This window comes from Zeugodacus cucurbitae, chromosome 5 (genome assembly GCF_028554725.1).
Source record: "Zeugodacus cucurbitae isolate PBARC_wt_2022May chromosome 5, idZeuCucr1.2, whole genome shotgun sequence".
Classification (NCBI taxonomy): Eukaryota; Metazoa; Arthropoda; class Insecta; order Diptera; family Tephritidae; genus Zeugodacus; species Zeugodacus cucurbitae.
The window spans coordinates 2750573-2772539 of NC_071670.1; the positions used below are offsets into that span (position 1 = coordinate 2750573).

At 41.3% G+C, this 21967-nt stretch overlaps 1 protein-coding gene across 1 annotated transcript in view; it reads left to right on the top strand.

The window, feature by feature from the left end:
* The window catches only part of LOC105208716 (tetratricopeptide repeat protein 28), a 43568-nt gene extending 25904 nt beyond the window's left edge, over positions 1–17664 (top strand). The window contains exons 3-7 of the mRNA XM_011178709.3: positions 9398–12515; positions 12581–12700; positions 12759–14424; positions 14486–15219; positions 15282–17664. Coding sequence (XP_011177011.2) covers positions 9398–12515; positions 12581–12700; positions 12759–14424; positions 14486–15219; positions 15282–17506 — 7863 coding nt within the window. The 3' untranslated portion in view covers positions 17507–17664. The remainder of the gene's footprint in view (positions 1–9397; positions 12516–12580; positions 12701–12758; positions 14425–14485; positions 15220–15281) is intronic.
* The last annotated feature ends 4303 nt before the right edge of the window (positions 17665–21967 follow it).

Consider the following 21967-nt stretch of genomic DNA (forward strand, 5'->3'; position numbering starts at 1 on the left):
GCTTAGCGCAGTTTTTTATTAGCTTTGTTGTTATAATAATAATAATATTATTTTCGCCGTGCCTTTTTTATTATTTTTAAGTTTCAATTTCATCCGCCGCATGTGTTGCATTTGTTTTTGTGCAACTCTTTTATGTTATCGCGTGTTTTCGGCGCGTCTGCGGTGTTGCCTTGCAGTGCGTTGTCATCTGAGCTACGCGTTGACAGCTGCAGTCGCGTCTGTGGCAGCGGCGATGCGGCGCAATGATTGTTGCAACTTGTTTGCGTCTCTACGCTACACATGCGTCTGTCTCCGCCACCGCCAGCACTGCTGTGTGATATCATTTCCTACGGCGCCTTCTACGCATCGTTGCTTAACTTTTGCTTTTTCACTGGACTTTCGTCGCATTCAACTTGCCACCACAATTACCGCGTTGCGACCGCTGTGCGCTCTGCCTTTTCGGGTTTCCATTTCTATTTCGTTTACGCCGTCGTGTTTTTTGTTTGTTTTTAGTTTTTTCTTAGTTTGTTGTTCTCGACCGTTTGTGTCGCCATAAATTCATTCAGTGCATTGATTAAATTTCAATTTGCAACCATTTGTGGCATTAGTGATTATGCCACGTAAATTTGCGCATTTTTATGTGCACATTTGAAATTGCATACACCGCTGCATCGCTGGAAGGGCTAGCGTGCTCACCATTGCGTTGCGCACACACAAATGACTTTTTCGCAAAATTATGGCAATTAAAAACGTTTAATGGATTTATGATGACTGCACGACAGGCGAACGGCTCTGCATAGTTACATAACTACTTGCACCACTGTGGTGCGTATTGTGTGCCAGTTGCGTAGGCAATTTGCTTGCAGCAGGTGTATAATTGCGTAAATATTTTCAATTACCAAAGTGAACGCGAAAAAATGGTTCAATAAAAATTTTCAATTATCATTTGGTTTGATTCTTTTGTGAAGTAAAGATTTCATTAGAGATTATTCTCAAGGCTCCGTTGGACTTGCCTGAGCTTCCTGCTTGATCAACAAAAAATCGACAAACAAATCGGCAAAGATCGATTTCAAAACACATATATAATATTGATCATCCTAACCAGAACACAGAAGCCAACCCCAGCCCTTGCAACGAGACAAATTTCAATAACACATTGTTTAAGAAGAGGGTTTTGCCTTAGACTTCGAAATTTAAATCAACGGAAAGCTAGTCCTGTTCTTCCTACCGAATCCTTAAGCCAGGTTCTTTAGGTGAATAGTTCTTCATTGGTGATGTCGTGTCTGGAGTCCTTTCAGCGTTAAAATACTTATACCATAACCTGGCTGGTACACATTGTAGAGTTAAGTGAACTCAAGATTTTCGATGCCTCAGCTGCTTTCAGCTTCTAGAGTTCGTATTCCAACTTTATACAATAAAGAATTCTAAAGATCAAGCAAGTCATCCCAAATATTTTTAGTTCCTTCCGAATCCTATGCAATAACTGCTTACACATATGCAAATGTCAACAGAGATCTCCGAAGAACTCTGTTAAGTAGAATGTCTCAAAATAGCTCTTAATGAAATCAATCTTGGAGTCCATGTAGCTCTATAATATTCAAATTCGAGGTAGTATAAGAAAGAACTCCAGACCGGCGCTTTATCAAACTTCCAAGTCTTACGGAGATCAAAGATCAGTTCCAATACGGGATATTCGCTGGTCTTTGGACTCAGTAAAATTTGGAAGCTTGATAAAGTTCAGGTCTTGAGTTCTTCGAGTTCTTCTATATCAAAAATAATGCCAAGACCCCAAAGTCAACTCGAACTCATCTTGGTGGTTCATATTGTACTGCTTTCCGAAGAACATAGCCTATGATAGACCTTCAAAGAATTATTTACGAGGTCTTTGAAGTACTCCCAATATTTCTTCTATAGCAAGAGAATTGAATCGTTTGGATAAGGTTCAATGCTTTTCTATCGTTTAAAAGGAAAACGGAAAATACTCTCTTTCGAAATACGGAAAACGGATAACCGTTTCATTTAAAGAGTTCCGTTAGCTAATAACTACTAAAGACTCTTTCAGGCGGTATGAAATGAGCAGCAGTTCAGTAGTATTTGAACCAAGCTAATTAAATGCACAAAAGTTTCCTGACAAAACATTGTAGAAAACAGCAAATATTTCATAGGAAAAAATCAGCAGTAAACATATTGCTGCCATTTGCAAATAACTGGCAGCCGACTTGTAACGTGACCTCAATCAGACCTCGACAGCGCCGAGTCGGGCCAGTTATAGCGCAATATATGTGCGCTGTCAGCCATTCGCGCGCTCCTTGCAGCCTTAACTTATTATGCGCCGCAGCACGGCAGCCCAGTCACAGCCAAGTCAGGCCAATCAAAGGTGCTGGTAGTCAGCGAGCTGAAAGTAGTATTGTGGTGGCAGCAGCAGCAAAGGAATGCGGCTAATTATTTTATAGCGCGCAGTAAAAGAAATGTGGCAGAGCACAACACAATGAGCACGTTGCAAAGGAAGCAAAGCAAAATGTAAAGCAAATGTAAGAAAAATATAATATGTGAAAAAGTAGCGGATGACTGCAGAAGAAAGCAAAGCGCGAAATGTGCACGAAGCAGCGAATATAAGCCGCGCGGCAGTGCAGCATGCCGCTAATATTTGTTGCTGCGCGGGGATTTGTAACGTCATTTGCGTTTCCTTTTTGGCGCGCCAAGGGTTAAGCGCTTGTAAATTGCTGGAATTTTTGTACGCGCGTCGCATTTTTCTCGTTTAGCAAACGGGGCAAACGTGCACACCGCAGTGTTGCACGGCATTGGTTGGTTCGCTTTGCAAACAATGTTCTTGCTGCGCGGCGCGACGCTCGTGTTACATAGATACACATTGTTTACGGACGCGAAATGTTTTTGGCATTTTTATTTGCGTTTAGACGGCTCAACGGCTTACCGACTCGAGCGCGCTAACTGGCTGACTAGCTGACTGTCTGGTTGGCGGTCACAGCCAGCGCGCGTCACCTTCATGCTGCTGGCATGCAGCAACATGACTTTTCCATGCCAATGGGCGCCAATTTTCGAAAAATCCAAACAACACGGCATAACAACATTTACAACAATACAGCAATACGCGAACGGTCGCATAGTACAAGCGCGCGCGCCGTCGTCTTCTCAAGCTACAAATCTGCTAGGAAAGCGCTTGTTTTCAGTTTGACATTGGTTTGGTTTGGCTTTTGAATTGTTTGTGATGATTGCTGTGAGGGTTTCGCGTTCGGCTGTTTTTCCCTTTGCCATGCGGCGCAGACTATGGCGCGCCGAGACGCGGTAAAAGGGCGCGTTTAATAGAGGCCAGCGAAAATCGAGGGAAAAAAATTACTAAAATAATCGCAGTTTGTTGCTGAAACGACATGAAGCGCTGACAATCAACTTATTGACAGGCCACAGACGGACGTACGAACAGACAGACAGACAGACTAAAGTAGTTGCAGACTACGGCAAAGTCGAGAACAAGGGCAAGCGAATGTGCGCAAAAAAAACACACAAATTCAGCAACAATTGGCATTAAGGATCTGTGTGTACGACTGACACTGAAATACAAGCTGCAGCAGCGTACAACAGCCAATGTAGGCTGGGCGGCTGCTTATAAGTTTAAGGCTGAGAATGATGTTTAGCTATGCGGTCGAGGGCAAGTAGACTGCTGACGCTGGCTGCATGCGCTTGCTTTTCTTTGATTGTATGTGTATTTGTATATGACTGTGAGAGTGTAGTGAGGCTGTGCTGACTGTGGCTGTGGCTGAGTTTGAGTTTGAGGATGCACGAATGACAAGATGCTGACATTGACGTTGAAAATGCGACATGACAGCGGAACACGATGAAAGAAACAGGATGCATGTTGCCATTTTCGTGCTGCAGCAATCTTTTTTTTTTTGTTGCGCTTCAAATATAACACAGACACATTTTTTTCAAAATAGTACGACGCGCCAAGGTTAAAAACATTGAACGAGGGTGATTGGGACAAAGATAAACGGCGCGGAAAAAATTAAATGAGATAAAAACTGCATTTATCAGCCTAGCGAACTAAAGCTTAATCAAATGCATGCAAGTGGAGAATCAAAATTAAATTTGGTAAAAAAATTGAAGCTTTAAAGTAAAAAAGCATAGAATAAAAACATAAATGAAAAATGATTGTGAGATCAACCAAAATGTGATGGAATTCGCATAAAATAACATAGCATAGCACCGCATAACATAACATAGCACAACCGTAGCTTCTGACCAGTCATCAACGAAGTGTGTGGTCAGACGTTGTCCTGGTGGAACACTACATCCTTCCTGTTGGCCAATCCTAGACGCTTCTGGTCGATCGCCTGCTTCAAGCGGTCCAATTCTTCTCAGTAGATGATATAATTAAGCGTATCTGTATTGCTTTATACAAAACCGCGGAATTCAAAAGACAAAAAGGCGGAAGGGAGATATTTACCAACCTGATAACTTAGCATAGATAAACAAAAAACCCCTTCAAAGGTCCTTTTCACACTTCGAACGCCCCACAATTTACGTCATTACGTGCTTACGTGATTTGTAGCGCTTCATAGCGCCAATATTTGCCTCAATGTTTAGTCTCATACAATTTGACCGCATAAACAAACCCCCCAAATAGGTAATATACGTTTCGATTAATTTTATGACTGTGCCAATATACATATATACATTAACTTGTATAACATTGAATTAAGTCATATAAAATGTTATTGTTATGTTAAACTTAGTTTCCCAGCGCGTCATTATCTTTACGATTATAACACGCTATATTAACATGAGCGACGCTGCCAAAGAGTCTTGCGGGTAGAAAAACAACAATAAACACAAACAGTGTACTGATAAGCCGCCGCTGTATTTTGAGCGCGTCAAAAATTTTTGCTTACGTAGAAATGCTATATGTGTGAGCAACGCTGGTTAGTGGGCAGGGCCGCTTAATGTGCCATAGATGGGTCGGAGGAGAGGAAACATTTGTGATAATTGTAAAATAATTTTTCGAAAAATTCCAATAATACAAAATTACGCTAATAAACAATTCTGTAGCACATTTGCGTTTTTGCTATGTGTCATTGAGCGTTATGTGAGATTGAGAGGAGATGAACGACGTGACAGCATATTTTTTCGCAATCTAGAATACTTTCAATATTTGAAAGTGATTAACGGAAGCGCTGCGGTAATGCGGTTGGGTGTCTAAGTGGGGTAAATGCTGATCTGGATTTATTTTGATAAGTTAGAACCAATGATTTGGTTGTTAGGTTATTTATATTCCATAAGTGTGTTAAGAACTATACAGTAATATCTAATAACTTTGTTGAGAATTATATAAAGACTCTAAGATCAGCAATGAAAGAAAAGACAACCTCGAAAACAATGGGTTTAAAAGAAACGATTTTGCTTTGTTCGAAAAATTGGCTAAATTTGCGAATAAGAATATGGAGTTCGAAATGTCAAAGTTCGAAAATTCGAAATGTCACTTGTTAATGGCTTGTTAATGAGAATATGACCTCACGATATGATTCCATATGAGCTTTATATAACACCTGTCATTCGGTTGCCCTTTTATAGAATTTTTGCGAAAAAAATTTCTTATCTCTTCACTAAAACCACAACAAAATTCTCGCGCTAAAGACGCACTCAACAAACTCCAACTTACAGCAAAACGGCCTTTTCTTCAAAGAGACACTTACATGCGACTTTCCATCATCTCTTCAACTATTTGCCATTTCACTAACTCTCTTCCATCACTCGGCACTACCTCACCTCGTACAGATATTTTATTACCCAACATCATTAAATCTTGCGCGTGCGTCAGCAAACGCAACTCGTCGTCCTTGATCGCCACAAAATTCGCATCGTAAAATGTATGAAAGGAGGAGAAGCCGCCGCCAAGCAGCAGTATTTGCACAAACATTTTGCACACATTGTTCTTTAATAGAAATAATTTTTTTTACGATTTTACAATTTCCTGCTGGTCGCGACCGTCAGCGCTGCTGTTGGTGTTATTGGCGTCTGGCAGCGGGAAGCGTTGGCGCCATTTTTATTAGGCAACACAAACCGAAATTAGCCAAAAACAAACAAATGAACAAATAAACAGTTGGAGACACACACACACAGAAACGCAGAAAATCACTTTAGTAAAAGCTGAACGGCTATTTGCCAATTGTATATATGTATGTATGTATGAGCGCGCTCTGTGTGTGTGTGTGTAAGCCCAACAATGGCACAGTCGCTTTAAAATGTTTACGCTTGTTTGGCCCGACTTCTTATTTGATTTTCAGCGACTATCAACACTGCCGCAATGCAACACTGTCCCTGCTATTGCTGGCGCATTGCAACAATAGCTTGTTTTTTGTAAAAATTTTGCTGTTGCACGCTTGTCTTATGCAGATGCGCAGCTGTGGCAGCTGCGAGCTTAGATATTTTCCCGTGTTTCTGGCCATTTCACTGCGATTTGCATGCGCGCTCGACCACTTCCGTCAGGCGTTTGTGCGCGCGGCGCGCTCCGCGCCAAGACCACCGACCTGCCAGTCAGCCAGCCACGCTTTGGCAATTTAAATTCTCGCTTGTTATTTACAATTTTTGGTATGTTGCGCGCATGTTGCTGATGCTGCTGCTGCTGCGCTGCGCCAACTATTAGCTGCTCGAGCGCGTCTTTACATAAATTTCAGCTATTTTCCATGCTTTTGTTATCGCTGTTGTTGTAGTGCGCATGTCGTTTTTTCGGCATTTTTGCATAGTCATCGCATTTAATTGCCACATTAAAAATGTAAACATTGAGTTGCTGTTGGTGCTGCCACTACCGCGGCTGTTGCAACCAAAAATGGATGCGCTCAACAGCATGTTGTGCCACGGATCGTGGGTAGCCGCTAAAAGCACTTGAACGCGCTTCCGCATAGCTAATTTCAGCCATTTAGGTTTGATTTCAGTTGTGCTTATACTCTATACGAGTGTTTGCTAGTCAAGTAGTTGCAACAAAATTTTATTTTATTTAAACACACATTTTGTGGTGTGCAACCCTTTCGCCTTTCGAGTGAAATAAATTTCATAAATTTCTTTTATGCTCAACTTCACTTGTTTGCGTACGTGCCGACCTTTGTCTGTTGCTGACCCTGCAATATCCGGTTATTTGGCGGCTTGAGAGCGCAGCGCTACGCCAAGCTATGCGATGGCGATGTCGTACTCCGACTCAGGAGTTGACGTGTGAGGCGAAAAGTTCAGCTACTTCACCTCAAAACCTATTTTGAACGCAAATGTTGCAAGAGTGTTGCTGGTATAGGGTTGCCACCTAAAATTCAAATGAGTCGGCGATTGAGAAAATGATTACGGGTATCGTTATATCTTTCGATTTGAGAGTGGGTATCTGCATTAGCAATTTCTCAGCAGTTCTTAAGCATAAGATGACTACAGTCCAGCAGAAATGTTTCAACAGTTCTTGACATAAGAATGAGTGCCATAATTTGCTTCAAAAGGATTAAAGGAGTAATCAAAACTTACGAAGAGGTCCCTTATGGACCGCCATATAAGATATGGCATGCTTCAAAGCTAATGTTTTCCGACTCGGCTCCGATCTGAGACAAGTCATGAAAATGTCAGTGGATAAGATTCGAATGGAGCTTATAGCAAGCCAAGGACATGTGTGGGACAAAATCTCAGGCAAGGAAGGAGGAGTAGGAGACTGTACGCAGTGAAACTATATATGAAATTATATATGAAACCCTATATGAAACCCTAGACACACTCCAAGTTGCGTCATAAAAGCGGAAGGATCTCAAGTAGATCTTAAGAGATCCATCTCTTGTCTGCAAGGACAAGTGTGAGACAAGGCTTCAGCCACTGATGGAGACTATGTAGGAGACCAGTGGACATATATGGAACTCCAGACACATTCCAAGTTGTGTTATAAGATCGGAAGGACCACAAGTCGATCTTAAACGACTCTCTTCTTTCAGCAAAGACAAGTACGAAACAATGCTTCAGGCAGTAATGCAGACTACGTAGGAGACTGTCACTAAACCAGTGAACTTATATATGGAACCCCATAAGGAAGCCTAGGCACACTCTACATTGCGTCTGAACCACAGTTAGTGCGGAAGAACCACAGTTAGTTCATAAGAAACCGCTCTCCTGTCAGCGCCAAGCTCCGTTGGCAACAAAACGTTTTTGTAAGCCAAACCAAATTTTCAACTTAAACTTGCACAGCACTTTGGTCACTCTTTCACGATACAGCCGTGCTACGCTGCCGCGCAACTAGCCACACACCATCACCTGATCCACCGCTTGCCGGCGCGTATTCCATATGCCGTTGTTACAGAAAAATTATGGCAATTTCAGCACAAAAAGTAATTTGCAATCTGTCGGGTTTTGCTATAAAAATTGAGTAGCGGCAACGAGTGATGCGCGCACCGTTTCTTCAGCGCCTTTTTTCATGGCATGTTTTCATTTAAGCATTCAATTTTTTTCTTCTTAATTTCAGCGCGCTTTTTCTTTGACCATATGCGTTCTTGCAACGACTTTTGCTGTGGTGATTTGTTGTTGCTGCCACAGCGGCAGTAAATGGTTATTTTTTATTAGCGAACTTTTTTTGTTCATGCCAATGGACTCGTGCAATTGTCTGCGTAGTGCTTGCTGAGCATTGTATGCCCGCGCATGTATTGTTGTTGTTGCAGTGAAACATTCCAAACAAGTGAATTTATAAGCATAAACGTGACTCAACCGTTGCGTGGCGCGGCTGTCGACTGTCGGCTGTTGCTGTGTTGCGCTGCGTATGTGTGGGGCGAAGACCATTGCGAATGCTTGTAATGGTGATTATGATATTGATAATGTCGGTAGGAGATAATTTCGTAGCGGCTGATGGTTTTACTGCTGATAGGTTTTGTGGCTGCGTTCCGTACGAATATCTGCGTTGTAGCTTTTTGTAGCTCTGCTTATTGCTTTCCTGCAATCACTTACATATTTCTTTCGGCGAGCGTTCGATTAGTGTTAAGACTTTTTAACGCTGCTTACGCGTTCAGTTACGCCCAAGCTATTTGTGATGGCTGTTAAGTGCCACTGTGTTACAAAAATATCCACAACTTGTTAATCTGCATGGCGTGCGCTGCATGCGCGGAGTCTTCATCACCGTCACCGCCGTGCGACTTTACTCGGCTGTGCTCATTTCCTTTACATACGCACTGCGCGTCCAGCTGAGATTTTTTTACTAAGCGCGCGCGCTCGTTTACTGTGTTGGAATGTGGCTAAATGCCTAAACGTGCGCCTAATCGCTGCACATTTTCCCATCATAAAAATTGCGCACCGCGCGGTCTCTGAAGCAGGTTTATGCGACCACATGTGCATTTCTCAAATTATTATAGTTGCGCAACCAACTAACTAACGCACCCAATCTTTCTTTTGCTACTTACAGAATGAGCCCGAATGCACACCAGAGCTGCCGGCCGCCAACCGCGCACTATTTCTGGAGAAGGTGCGCCAATCGAACGCCGCCTGCCAGAGTGGCGACTTTGTCACTGCCGTCATGCTCTATACCGACGCGCTGCAGCTGGATCCCGGCAACTATATACTCTACAGCAATCGTTCGGCGGCACGCCTCAAGCAGGGTCAGTTCGCGCTCGCACTACAGGACGCCACAAAGGCACGCGAATTGTGTCCGCAATGGCCGAAGGCGTACTTTCGGCAAGGTGTCGCACTGCAGTGTCTGGGTCGTTATGGCGAGGCGTTAGCTTCATTTAGCGCTGGTCTGGCGCAAGATACACAACACAAGCAGCTGCTGGCCGGCCTGATGGAGGCGTCAGTGAAGAGTCCGCTGCGTCATGCGCTGGAACCCACATTTCAACAACTGCGCGCCATGAATCTGGATCAGTCGCCATTCGTGGTGATATCTGTGGTGGGACAGGAGCTACTACAGGCTGGTCAATATCATTCGGCGGTCACGGTATTAGAGGCAGCCTTGCGCATTGGTTCCTGCTCGCTAAAATTACGAGGTTCTGTTTTCAGTGCCTTAAGTTCGGCGCATTGGGCGCTCAATCAGTTAGATAAAGCCATTGGTTATATGCAGCAGGACTTGGCGGTGGCAAAAAGTCTTGGCGATACTGCAGGAGAGTGTCGCGCACATGGTAATCTCGGCTCGGCTTACTTTAGTCAAGGTTCATATAAGGAAGCGCTCACTGCGCATCGTTACCAACTTGTGCTCGCGATGAAGTGTAAGGATACACAAGCCGCCGCCACTGCACTCACGTCACTGGGACACGTTTACACCGCTATTGGTGATTATCCCAATGCCTTGGCCAGCCACAAGCAATGTGTGCAACTGGTGAAACAGATCGGGGATCGTTTGCAGGAAGCACGTGAGATCGGCAATGTCGGCGCCGTTTACTTAGCAATGGGTGAATTCGATTCTGCCGTCGATTGTCACACACAACATTTACGTCTCGCGCGCAAATTAGGCCACCAAGTGGAGGAGGCGCGTGCTTACTCCAATCTCGGTTCAAGTCATCATTATCGACGTAATTTCGCGCAAGCAATCACATTTCATGAGCAAGTGTTGCGCATCTCAAAGCAACTGGGTGATCGCAATATTGAGGCGCGCGCATATGCAGGGTTAGGACACGCAGCACGTTGCGCTGGCGACTGCGTGCAAGCGAAGAAGTGGCATGAGAAGCAACTAGAAATGGCACTAGCTGCGCGTGACAAAGTGGGAGAAGGCCGCGCATGTTCCAATTTGGGTATTGTCTATCAACTACTGGGAGAACACGACGCCGCGCTTAAGTTGCATCAGGCACATCTAACAATTGCGCGGCAGTTGCATGATCGCGCCGGTATGGGTCGCGCTTATGGGAATATTGGCAATGCTTACTCCGCCGCTGGACTCTATGAAGCGGCCATCAAATATCACAAGCAAGAATTGACGATCAGTAAGGAGGTGCACGATCGCAGCGCTGAAGCATCCACACATGGCAATCTCGCCGTTGCATACCAAGCTTTGGGTGCACACGATATGGCGCTGATGCATTACCGCGCTCATTTGAATATTGCGCGTGAACTAAAGGACACTGCGGGGGAAGCCTGCGCCCTACTTAATTTGGGCAATTGCTTCAGTTCACGTCAAGAGTTCGCTCAGGCGGTGCCCTACTATGAACAGTATTTAATGCTCTCGCAGGAATTGGGCGATGTGGCAGCCGAGGGTAAGGCATGTCACTTTCTGGGCTATGTCCACTACTGCATTGGCAATTATCGTGAGGCAGTGCGTTACTACGACCAAGACTTAGCGTTGGCGAAGGATTTGCAGGATAAAATAAATATGGGACGCGCTTATTGTAATTTGGGTCTAGCGCATTTGGCCTTAGGCAATACGCAAGCTGCTTTGGAATGTCAAAAATATTTCCTTGCGGTGGCGCACATGACAAATCATCTGCCAGGCAAATTTCGCGCACTCGGCAATATCGGTGACATATTAGTACGCACGGCGGAGCATGAGGAGGCAGTTAAAATGTATCAGCGTCAACTTACACTTGCGCGACATGCACGCGAACGGCCACTAGAAGCCGCTGCATGTGGTGCCCTAGGCTTGGCTCATCGACTCATCAAGAAATTCGATAAAGCGCTCGGCTATCATACACAAGAGTTGGCGCTACGGCAGGAAATGTCCGATATGCCTGGTGAATGCAAAGCGCATGGCCACTTGGGTGCCGTACACATGGCGCTAGGTAACTATCAGCACGCGGTCAAGTGTTATCAGGACCAACTAGGGCGTGCGCAAGAACTCCAGGACTCTGGCATCGAAGCGCAGTCTTACGGCAATCTAGGCATTGCCAAGCTTAACATGGGTCTTTACGAAGATGCCATCGGCTATTTGGAGCAACAATTGGGCACACTGGAACGCGTTAATATGCCGACCACACAGCATGATCGCGCGCGTGCACTGGGTCATCTGGGCGACTGCTACGATGCCTTGGGGGACTTTGAGGAGGGCATTAAGTGCCATGAACGTCATTTACAACTCGCTACTGCACTGCAAAGCTATCGCGATCAGGAACGCGCTTATCGTGGACTCGGGCATAGTCATCGCGCGCTTGGTAATCTGCAAGAAGCGCTTGTATGTTTAGAGAAGCGACTGGTTGTGGCGCACGAACTTGGTAGTCCTGAAGTGAAAGCTGTTGCATATGGTGATTTAGGAAATATACACTCAGCGTTAGGTAACTACGAACAGGCTGTCAACTGTCTAGAACATCAGCAAGAAATCGCACGTGAGCTGGGCGATCGCGCTTTAGTTTCGGATGCCACTAGCGCCTTGGGTAATGTCTATCAACGTATGAGTGATGCTGATGGCGCTCTACGTTTGCATAAAATGGATTTAGAAATGTGTGAACACTTGGGCGCTGGTGCCTTACAAGCGCGTGCTTGTGGAAATTTGGGCGCAGTTTACGAATCTATACGCAGCTTTGTCGATGCGGTAAAGTTCTATGAGAAGCAACTGTCGCTGACAGCAGATCGGCTCAGCAAAGCATATGCTTGCGGTTCTCTTGGTAAGTATTTCTTTAAATTTAATAAATATCACTGAATAACTCTTTATTACCCACTACTCACATAGGACGTGTTTTCCATCAAATGGGTCAGCATACACAAGCTATTAACTATCTGCGTCAGGGTCTGTCGATCGCGCAATCTATCAACAAATCGGAAGAGGAGGCCAAAATAAGATATCAACTCGGTAAGTCAGTCGACCTTGTAAATCATTTCCTTTCTTAATTAATACATTTCCACTTCAGGTCTTGCTCTACGCGCTTCCGATGACAATGAAGACGCGCGCACCCAAATGGAAACTGCCGCACAGCTGCTGGAGTCCGTGCGTTATGATCAACGCAGTCCAGAAGGTCGTACTACACTTTTCGATCTGCAAACGTCTTGTTATCACATCCTACAACAAATACTTGTCGCTACACAACGTAATGAAGATGCCTTGGTGGCCGCTGAACGCTGCAAAGCGCGTACCAGTCCAGACACGAACAGTATCTCTCGTAAAACAACCATTACTTGCAGCGAGTCAATCTATGACATTGTTAATCGCACCAAAACCAACGTGCTATACTTTAGTTTGGCTGGCGATGAGCTCTACGCTTGGTTCCTCCAGCCACAGAAAGGAATTGTGCGTTTCCATGTCGTGCACATAAATGAAGAGACTCTTAAGATATCCACTGAGAAGCTTACAGAGCACTCTAAGAATACACAGCGAAAAGGTAGTCTCCTGGAACGCTACATAAACATGGTACGCGATAATTTAGGCGTCAACTCAGATAGTGTTCTACTCGAAGGCGATGGTAGTGGATGGCGCTCGAGTTCCGAAAATCTACTCGATGATTTTACCAACGAACGTAGCGGTTTTCTGCGTATGGTCAATCGTAACCATTTAATGAATTCGTCCAACTACTCACTGAGTTCTTTATTCAGTTTGGGCTCAGTTGGTGGTTCAGTTGCAAGTCTACAAGGCTCTACACGATCCATAGGAAGTCTACAGGGTTCTACACGCTCACGTCGTGCACCCACTTTGCCCGCATGGCAGGGTCCCACTTGTTTGCATACACTCTATAATCTACTGTTGGAACCATTCGACGATTTGCTACCATCAGGTTGTTCAGTTTCCCGACAAGGACGAAAGGAGCTTATTTTGGTGTTGGAAAATGAACTTTACTTAGTGCCATTCGCCATATTACGCAGCTCCAAAGAAGACGGCGAATACTTGTCGGAACGCTGTTCCATAATTACGATACCCTCATTACAATCGCTGCGTTTGAAAAGTAAAATCTTACGCACTCGCGAACTAACAGAAAATCTTAGCACCGCTTTAGTAGTCGGGGGTCCACGCATACCTTCCGTACTTTCCGAAACCTGGGGTTGGTCCGAGTCACCTGCTTCGTTGCAAGAAGCCGCTATGGTTGCTGATATGCTACAAGCAAAGGCCATTGCGGGTTGTAATGCGACCAAAGAAGCAGTTATATCCGAGCTGCCGACCGCAGAATGCGTGCACTTTGCCGCTAATCTCAGCTGGAAACTGGGAGCGGTGGTGTTAAGTCCAGGCGATGTCGTAGATTCGCAAACGCAGAAACGTTATTATCAATCCACGGCCAGTGGTGGCGCCCAGGAGGAAGAAACTAATGAGCTTTCTGGTGGCAATATAGAGTTGCCACAGCTCTCCGACTTTATACTGTCCGCAGCTGACGTGTTAACTATGAAACTCAACGCCAAGCTGGTTGTGCTGAGCTCTTATCACTCGATCGAACCAATTACCGGTGCAGGTGTTGCCAACTTGGCAGGTAGTTGGCTATGTGCTGGTGCGGGTGCCGTACTTATATCTCTGTGGCCTGTGCCAGAGACAGCTGCCAAAATACTCCTGCGTGCGTTTTACTCCGCACTCTTACAAGGGGCACGTGCCGCTAGGTAAGTTCACTGAAAAGTTGATATAAACTGAATTAACTCATTTTCCGTTCATTTATCACAGAGCTCTCGCCGAAGCCATGCAGACCGTCCAACACACAAAACATTTTGCTCATCCGGCTAACTGGGCTGGGTTCCTTCTAATTGGTGGTAATGTGCGACTCTCCAACAAAGTTGCCATGATGGGAAATGCACTGTGTGAATTAATGCGTACGCCCGATAAATGCCGTGATGCTCTACGCGTCTGCTTACATCTGGTTGAAAAGAGCTTACAACGCATACATCGCGGTCAAAAGAATGCAATGTACACAACACAGAAGAGCATCGAGAATAAGGCTGGACCGGTGGGTGGTTGGAAGGATCTACTGATGGCAGTAGGTTTTCGCTTTGAGCCTGCCGCTAATGGTATACCATCAAGTGTTTTCTTCCCACAATCCGATCCGGAAGATCGTCTTTCACAATGTTCCGCAAGCCTGCAGGCATTATTGGCACTAACGCCGCTCACTTTACAAGCGTTAGCGAAGTTGGTCAATAGCGCCGATGTGGCAGATGATATTATTACACTGATCAGAAATGTTTTGGCACAATTTCCACCCAAAGGCGCCGCCGAAACGGAGGCCTGCATAGAGATACCATTAAGTGTGCGTCTATGGCGCGTTGCCGGTTGTCACGAGCTTTTAGCATCCATTGGTTTTGATCTCACAGAGGTTGGTCAGGACCAGGTAACACTACGTACAGGCAAACAGGCGAACCGACGTAACTGTCAATTCGTATTGCAGGCTTTATTGGCACTATTTGGTAAGTTAATGTTTACCAATCGCATAGTATCCCTTATTTTACTATATTATATTTCATTCTAGACACCCAAGAGGCACCGAAGAGCCTAGGTTTGGACTCGTCCAGCAGTTGTGAGTCGCTTGCTGATGAAACACATGCCGATTTACAAGTTTCTGTATCTAATCCCGCACTCGCGTTAACATCCACTCCTACAGCGACTACATCCCATCTCTCGACAGATACCAGTAAGCCCTTGGGACTTGGTTTACCATTGCCGCCACTTAATCGTACGCGCGTGATCAGCAGCAGCGGCAGCGCGTTTATATCATATGTACGCCGACGCGGTGAACCTGATGGTGGACGTACCGATACCGAATCAATACCAAGCGCAGCAGACAGTGCTGGTTCAGCCCTCTATCCCACACAGGATTCTAGCTTGGCCAACACTACCGACAGCGAACTTTCAGATGGCTACATCTCGCAAGCGCATATTAACAAGACCACAGGACCACGTTTAGGTTATTCCAGCTTGCGTGCGCCAGTACGTGTGTCACGTCCTGGTGGTGGTGGTGAAAGTGATGCCGCGTTTACGCCTAGTCCTCCAGTGACTACTCAAAACCCAGTGGAGCAGAATGTCTCCATGGCGTTAGCTCATCAAACTCGTATACGTAACCTTTATTCAAGCGCAGGTATGAACTATCTAGGTGATAGTGTCATACCAGAAATGAGTGTTGTCCCGAGTGGCATTTCCCGACGTCCAGACAGCTCCAGCTCGGCTAGTTCCACCACTGATTGGGAAATATCGGGTCATGCAACGGTCTTACGCCGTAACAACCAACCGCCACCGCATCCTGGTCACATGCCACCACTACCACCACCTAGACAAAACCTACCGTTGGTCGACAGTTTACGGCCGGTACCACCAATGGCACCTGTCTACAACAACCTCGGTCCCACCACATCGTTGGGCGGCCCAACCATGTTATCAGCTAACTTAGAGTCTACAAGTTCTGAATCGGAAATAGAACGTGGACTTGAATTAGCTCAAACACCGATGTCACACTTTCGGCTTAAACCTAAAATTAAACTGGGTAACGCACAGTCATCGGTGGCTGCACGTCTTAGCAAAGAACATGCACTTTTCATGGATCGACTCAATATACGTTCAGAAGCTCCCACTAATATGAATGTGAATCATCAAGGTGCTTCTGGCACAGCCGGCGCACTAGCTGGTAGTCGCAAGCCTTTAAGTCTGCCTGAAGAAGACGACAATGCGCTCATTGTAAACGCATCGAATCTATACTTCTCACAAGCCGACACAGAGCTGCTGAATGAGGCAAAGAAGGACCTCAAATCAGCAGCAACCAATGCTACGACGGCGATAAATAGTCAAAGTGTCGCATCCAAAGAGGCGAGCAAAGTGAATCAGAAGAGCATACAAGACTCGATAATGCGACATATGAATCGTGAAACACCCACCATCTCTGAGGTATATCACGAACGTAATCTGGGTCTAGGCCTAGCGCCACCACTCTCTAAATTACTGCTGAGCAAAAACTACGATGACGAGCCCAGTGTGAGTAGCAGCAGCAGCAAACTCAGTAACACCTGCACCATAAAGAGCATTGTTGATGCTGTCAATGAACTGGAACTCAGCGGCACCTCCTCCTCATCGTCAGTCAGCACGGCTAATACGAAAACAATGAATATACCACCACACAACGCAGCAAATAGCAACAACAACCCCACTATTGTCAGCAGCAACAGCTGTGGCGCTACTAACCCAAGCAGCAGTAACAACAATGGAAGCATGCACAATACCGCCGCATCCACAAAAGAAACTTGCTCCATATGCGGTGAACCGGCAGACATAATTTGTCGGTGCAAAGCTGCCACTGTGCAAAAGAAAGGCACACTCAAACCCTGGCTAAGCAATGTACCCTCGAGTATAGTAAAAGCAAGTGAACTGACCACAGCCGACATATTGGAACGACAGCATAAGATCAAAATGAATGTGGGTACGATCAAAACGAAATCTGAAGTCGTGACGAGTATGACTATGACAAATGTTAAACGCGCCAGCAGTCCATTCAACGAGTACTGTCGACGGGACGAAGGAGATGGCAGATCCGTAGCGGACTCACAATGTAGCAGTACTTACAAAACTGCGGCGGCTGTATTGGGTAATAATGGTAATGCGAATAGTAATGGAAATAGCAATGGAAATGGTGGTGTAGTGATTAGCAAGGATGGCACGAAAAGTGCAACACAAACCGGAGGAAATACTATGTTGGGTAGAAAGATGTGAAAAAATATGGACAATAGAATCGGGTCTACCTAAACTGTATTAATTTAAGGTTCAAGAAGTGGCGGTACTCGAAAAATGTAATCAAAATATTGAGACTAATATAAATTGGAGGTATTGCAGATATCTCCACAGTTAAAACACTGTAAAAGAGACTGCAACTATACTAAGGATAAACCGATTTGGAACTAAAACAATAACTTGCATCGGAGACAATTATCGAGCACGAGAATAAGGACAAAGTTGATTATAATCTTGTACATTCAAGCTTGCCTGCAATATTAAATTCATTTCCCGGTATAAATAAAATTTAATTTTGTAATGACTTTCTATATTTAATAAAAAAATATTGAAGTAACTTAGAACCAACCCCCATAATTCTAATGATATTTAAAATATAGATTTAGAAAATAATTCATAAAAAATATGAACTTCTAATATTATAGCGTATTTTTAAACATAAATAAGATATTACTATAATTAATGTTTTCAATTTGTTATTGAAATTTATCTCTTTAAATATTTATAAACGAGAAGTGTAGTTTACTAGAATTTGTACAGTTTTAAGCTTAAAATAATTTCTTAAACCTAAGCTGTTTATATGACTATCATAGAAGTACATTAAACCGTAAACTTGCCGTATCTTTTACATTATTTTTATGTAAGTATTATTTTGTCTGTATTGATTTTGAACTAAAAGACTCAATTTGGTATTAGTTAAGTGCGATTCGCATTTATTTTAATAAATTTTAAATAATTAAAACTAAAACGGTATTTTTAATCCAAATCCATCAAGAAATAAAAAAATATAACCTAAACTATGGAAAAAATAACAAAAAATAGTAAACAAAAAATTAAAATTTAGAAAAATAAAATAGCAACAATTTCTGAAATTATGAAATTTTAATAAATTCTACGCAGCTTCATTTCAAAATGTCAAAACAACAATTATGATTAACTACGAACTCTAACCATTCATTTGGGTTGCCAAAACATACCACTAAATCAAACTTATCTGACAAGCTTTTATTAGCGTACAAATTCCAAACTCAAACAGCCCATGTCCTGTCTAAATGCTCACGTAACTAATTAACCTAGCATGGCAGACATCAACTGCTCTTCCATAAATCATAGATGTCGCGAAAAATAAACAAAAAACTGCAAAGTTCAAGCTTGCAAAATAATTTCAAGAAGTATCATTTGCTATCAAAGCTCGCGTGCAGAATCGCACATGTTGTCCAGCCAAGGTCGTTAGCCACAATGTAATCTCACTATCACAGCTTCATAATATTTTAACTCAACAATAAATAGATCGACCCCATAACTTATATGCAGACATAAATCATAGCAATCTGTCGCAATAATTTAATATTAGTGACTTTGTGTGTATATTTAATTTGCCCACTCACATTTAATTATTATGCGATTTTAATTGTTGTCATTTTTTTTGGCATGCGATAAGGAAATATTGAAATTAGTTAAGTAATTAATAGATTTTGACATGGTACACAATTCTTTTTATTAGTTATAAATAATTATAGCAAAAAAAAATTAGAAAGATTAATATAGAAAGGATTATAGTAGGGGAAATGGGACTTATATTATAGGAGAGCAATATCATAATGAAAATAAAATAAAATTGGTAATAAAGAAAAATTTATATACACAAAATTTGTAAAAAATCGAATATATGTATAAACAAAATTTGTAGAAAAATCTTTGATATAAAAATTAATTTTTCGACTTACCAATTATTGCTGAATAAAAAGCCGTTTCCAAGCGATATTTTTATTGTTCAGTTCATTGTTCATGTTCATTAGTGCAGTTTTTCATTGTTACCCGTTAATAAGTTTTTAGTTTATATATTTTACGAAAAACATTTTTACTTAATTGGAACATGTTGCAAAAACTTTCGAATAAAAAATAACTGCCACTATATATTTTACGCACTTTAAATGATTAATGGCATTTACTGCTCTCTTCTATTATATTTTTTATTATAACATTATTGTCTTTTTTAATGCACTATATTTATTTTACAACACATTTTTTTTAAAATACATACATATTTTTATAAAAAAGGCATTTGTTCTTTTCTTGTATTATATTTTCAATATGATGGCATTTACTGCACTTTTTCATTGGAATTTTCATATACTGGTGCTATCATTTTATTAGTTTACAAATTTTTCAGCATTTTGAAATATTTGTTTGTGAATAACACACCAACATTTTTTAACATATTAATATACTTTTATTTTAATGGCAATTACTGCTCTTTTTCATTATTTCTACCACATTTTTTAATTTCACTTAATACGATACTTGCATTTTACTAATTTTTTATTATTTTATTTAAATTATACTTTATTACACCATTTACACATTTTTTATTAATTTTTATTGATATATTTTCATTTTAATTTAATTTTTTTCATTTAGCAATTTTTTATCTTCTTTATTTATCACAATTTTTACTAAAAAACACTAACGCTATATTTTATACATTTTGTAATTAATTAATATATTTTCATTTTAATGGCATTCACTGCTCCTTTATTATTAATAAAACACAATTTTCTTTTCAATTAACGCAATATATTTATTAATGGCATTCACTGCTCTTTTATTATTCTTAAAACACAATTTTCTTTTCAATAAAGCCTTTTTTACCTTCTTTATTTAACACATTTATTACAAAAGACACTATAGCTATATATTTTATGCATTTTTTAATTTAAATTATTTTAATGGCACTCACTGCTCTTTTGTTATTCTTAAAACTCATTTTTTTTTATTTCAACACAATATTTTCATTTTAATGGCATTCACTGCTCTTTTATTATTATTAAAACAATATTTTCTTTTCAATTAACGCAATATTTTTATTACTGGCATTCACTGCTCTTTTATTATTATTAACCCAATATTTTCTTTTCAATAAACACTTTCTTACCTTCTTTATTTAACACATTTATTACAAAAGACACTATCGCTATATATTTTATACATTTTGTAATTAATTAATATATTTTCATTTTAATGGCATTCACTGCTCTTTTATTATTATTAAAACACTATTTTCTTTTCAATAAACACTTTTTTACCTTCTTATTTAACACATTTATTACAAAAGACACTATCGCTATTTATTTTATGCATTTTTTTTCGTTTATTAATATATTTTCATTAATGGCAGTTACTGTTCTTTATTTATTATTAATCCACAATTTTCTTTTAAATTAAAACAAAATTTCGATTAGAGTAAATATTTGTATAAACATTAAGTAATTTGTTTTAGCTTTTTAATACGCAATTTTTAAAATATTCACATTTATTACTTTTGTTAACTGTTCCAACAGAAACAACTTCAATGCCATATTCATGTTTATGCATGCACCGGCAAACTCACAGTTACATATCACTGAGATTTCATTTGGCAAATATAACAACGCTACTGCATGTTTTGCAAATATTCCAACAAATCGAGTTGCACACAAGCACAGTCAACACATTTTAAACAAAAAAGTTAATTTCTTTTAAGTAAAAGTTTTTAAGTTAACAAACGATTTTATGATGCGCAAATTGCATGTGATTGCCAACGAGTAATTGTTAACGGCAGAACTGAAAAGGAAAACAATAACATATGATTATTGTGAATGGGTTGCAATATGTGGCGAATGGCAGGTATTTTGTTTGTATTTTTAAATAACATTTTGACGGATATGCAATAAAATGTCAGTTGGAAGTTAAATATGCACATACATTTACACACAAATATATGAATGTGCATACAAAAGACCTCAATGACTCTTTAAAAATAGCACATAATGAAGATTTTCGCAATCTTTAAATAAATAAATACATATAAATAAAATATATAAATTTTTAATATTAAAAACATGATTAACGTGATTTGTTATTATTTAAAAATTATGCTATTCATTTTCATTTCTAACACCGAAACGTAATATGGTTCACATCAATTGAACTCTTTTATTAAATAATTAATTTATCATCAAATAATTATCATCACACCGTTTACCAAAGTCTTTATACATATTTGCGAACAAAACCAATTACACTTGTCCCGCTGACAAATAAAAGCAACTAAGCAACCCTTTCGTCGCCATCACTGTATGCAGCAGCAGCCGCTGCTCTTGCTAAAACATTTCACACTTATTTTCCTATTAAATAAGTGCATTTCTGCTTATCTAACACACTATTTGCGAACAAAACCAATTACACTTGTCTTGCCGTCAAATAAAATCAACTAAGCAACCCTTTCGTCGCCATCACTGTATGCAGCAGCAGCCGCTGCTCTTGCTAAAACATTTCACACTTATTTTCCCATAAAATAAGTGCATTTCTGCTTATCTAACATGCACTTCACAAAATATAACCACTATTGCATATATTTAACACAAATTTGATTTGAAAAGCTTAATTATACTTAGTAAAAAC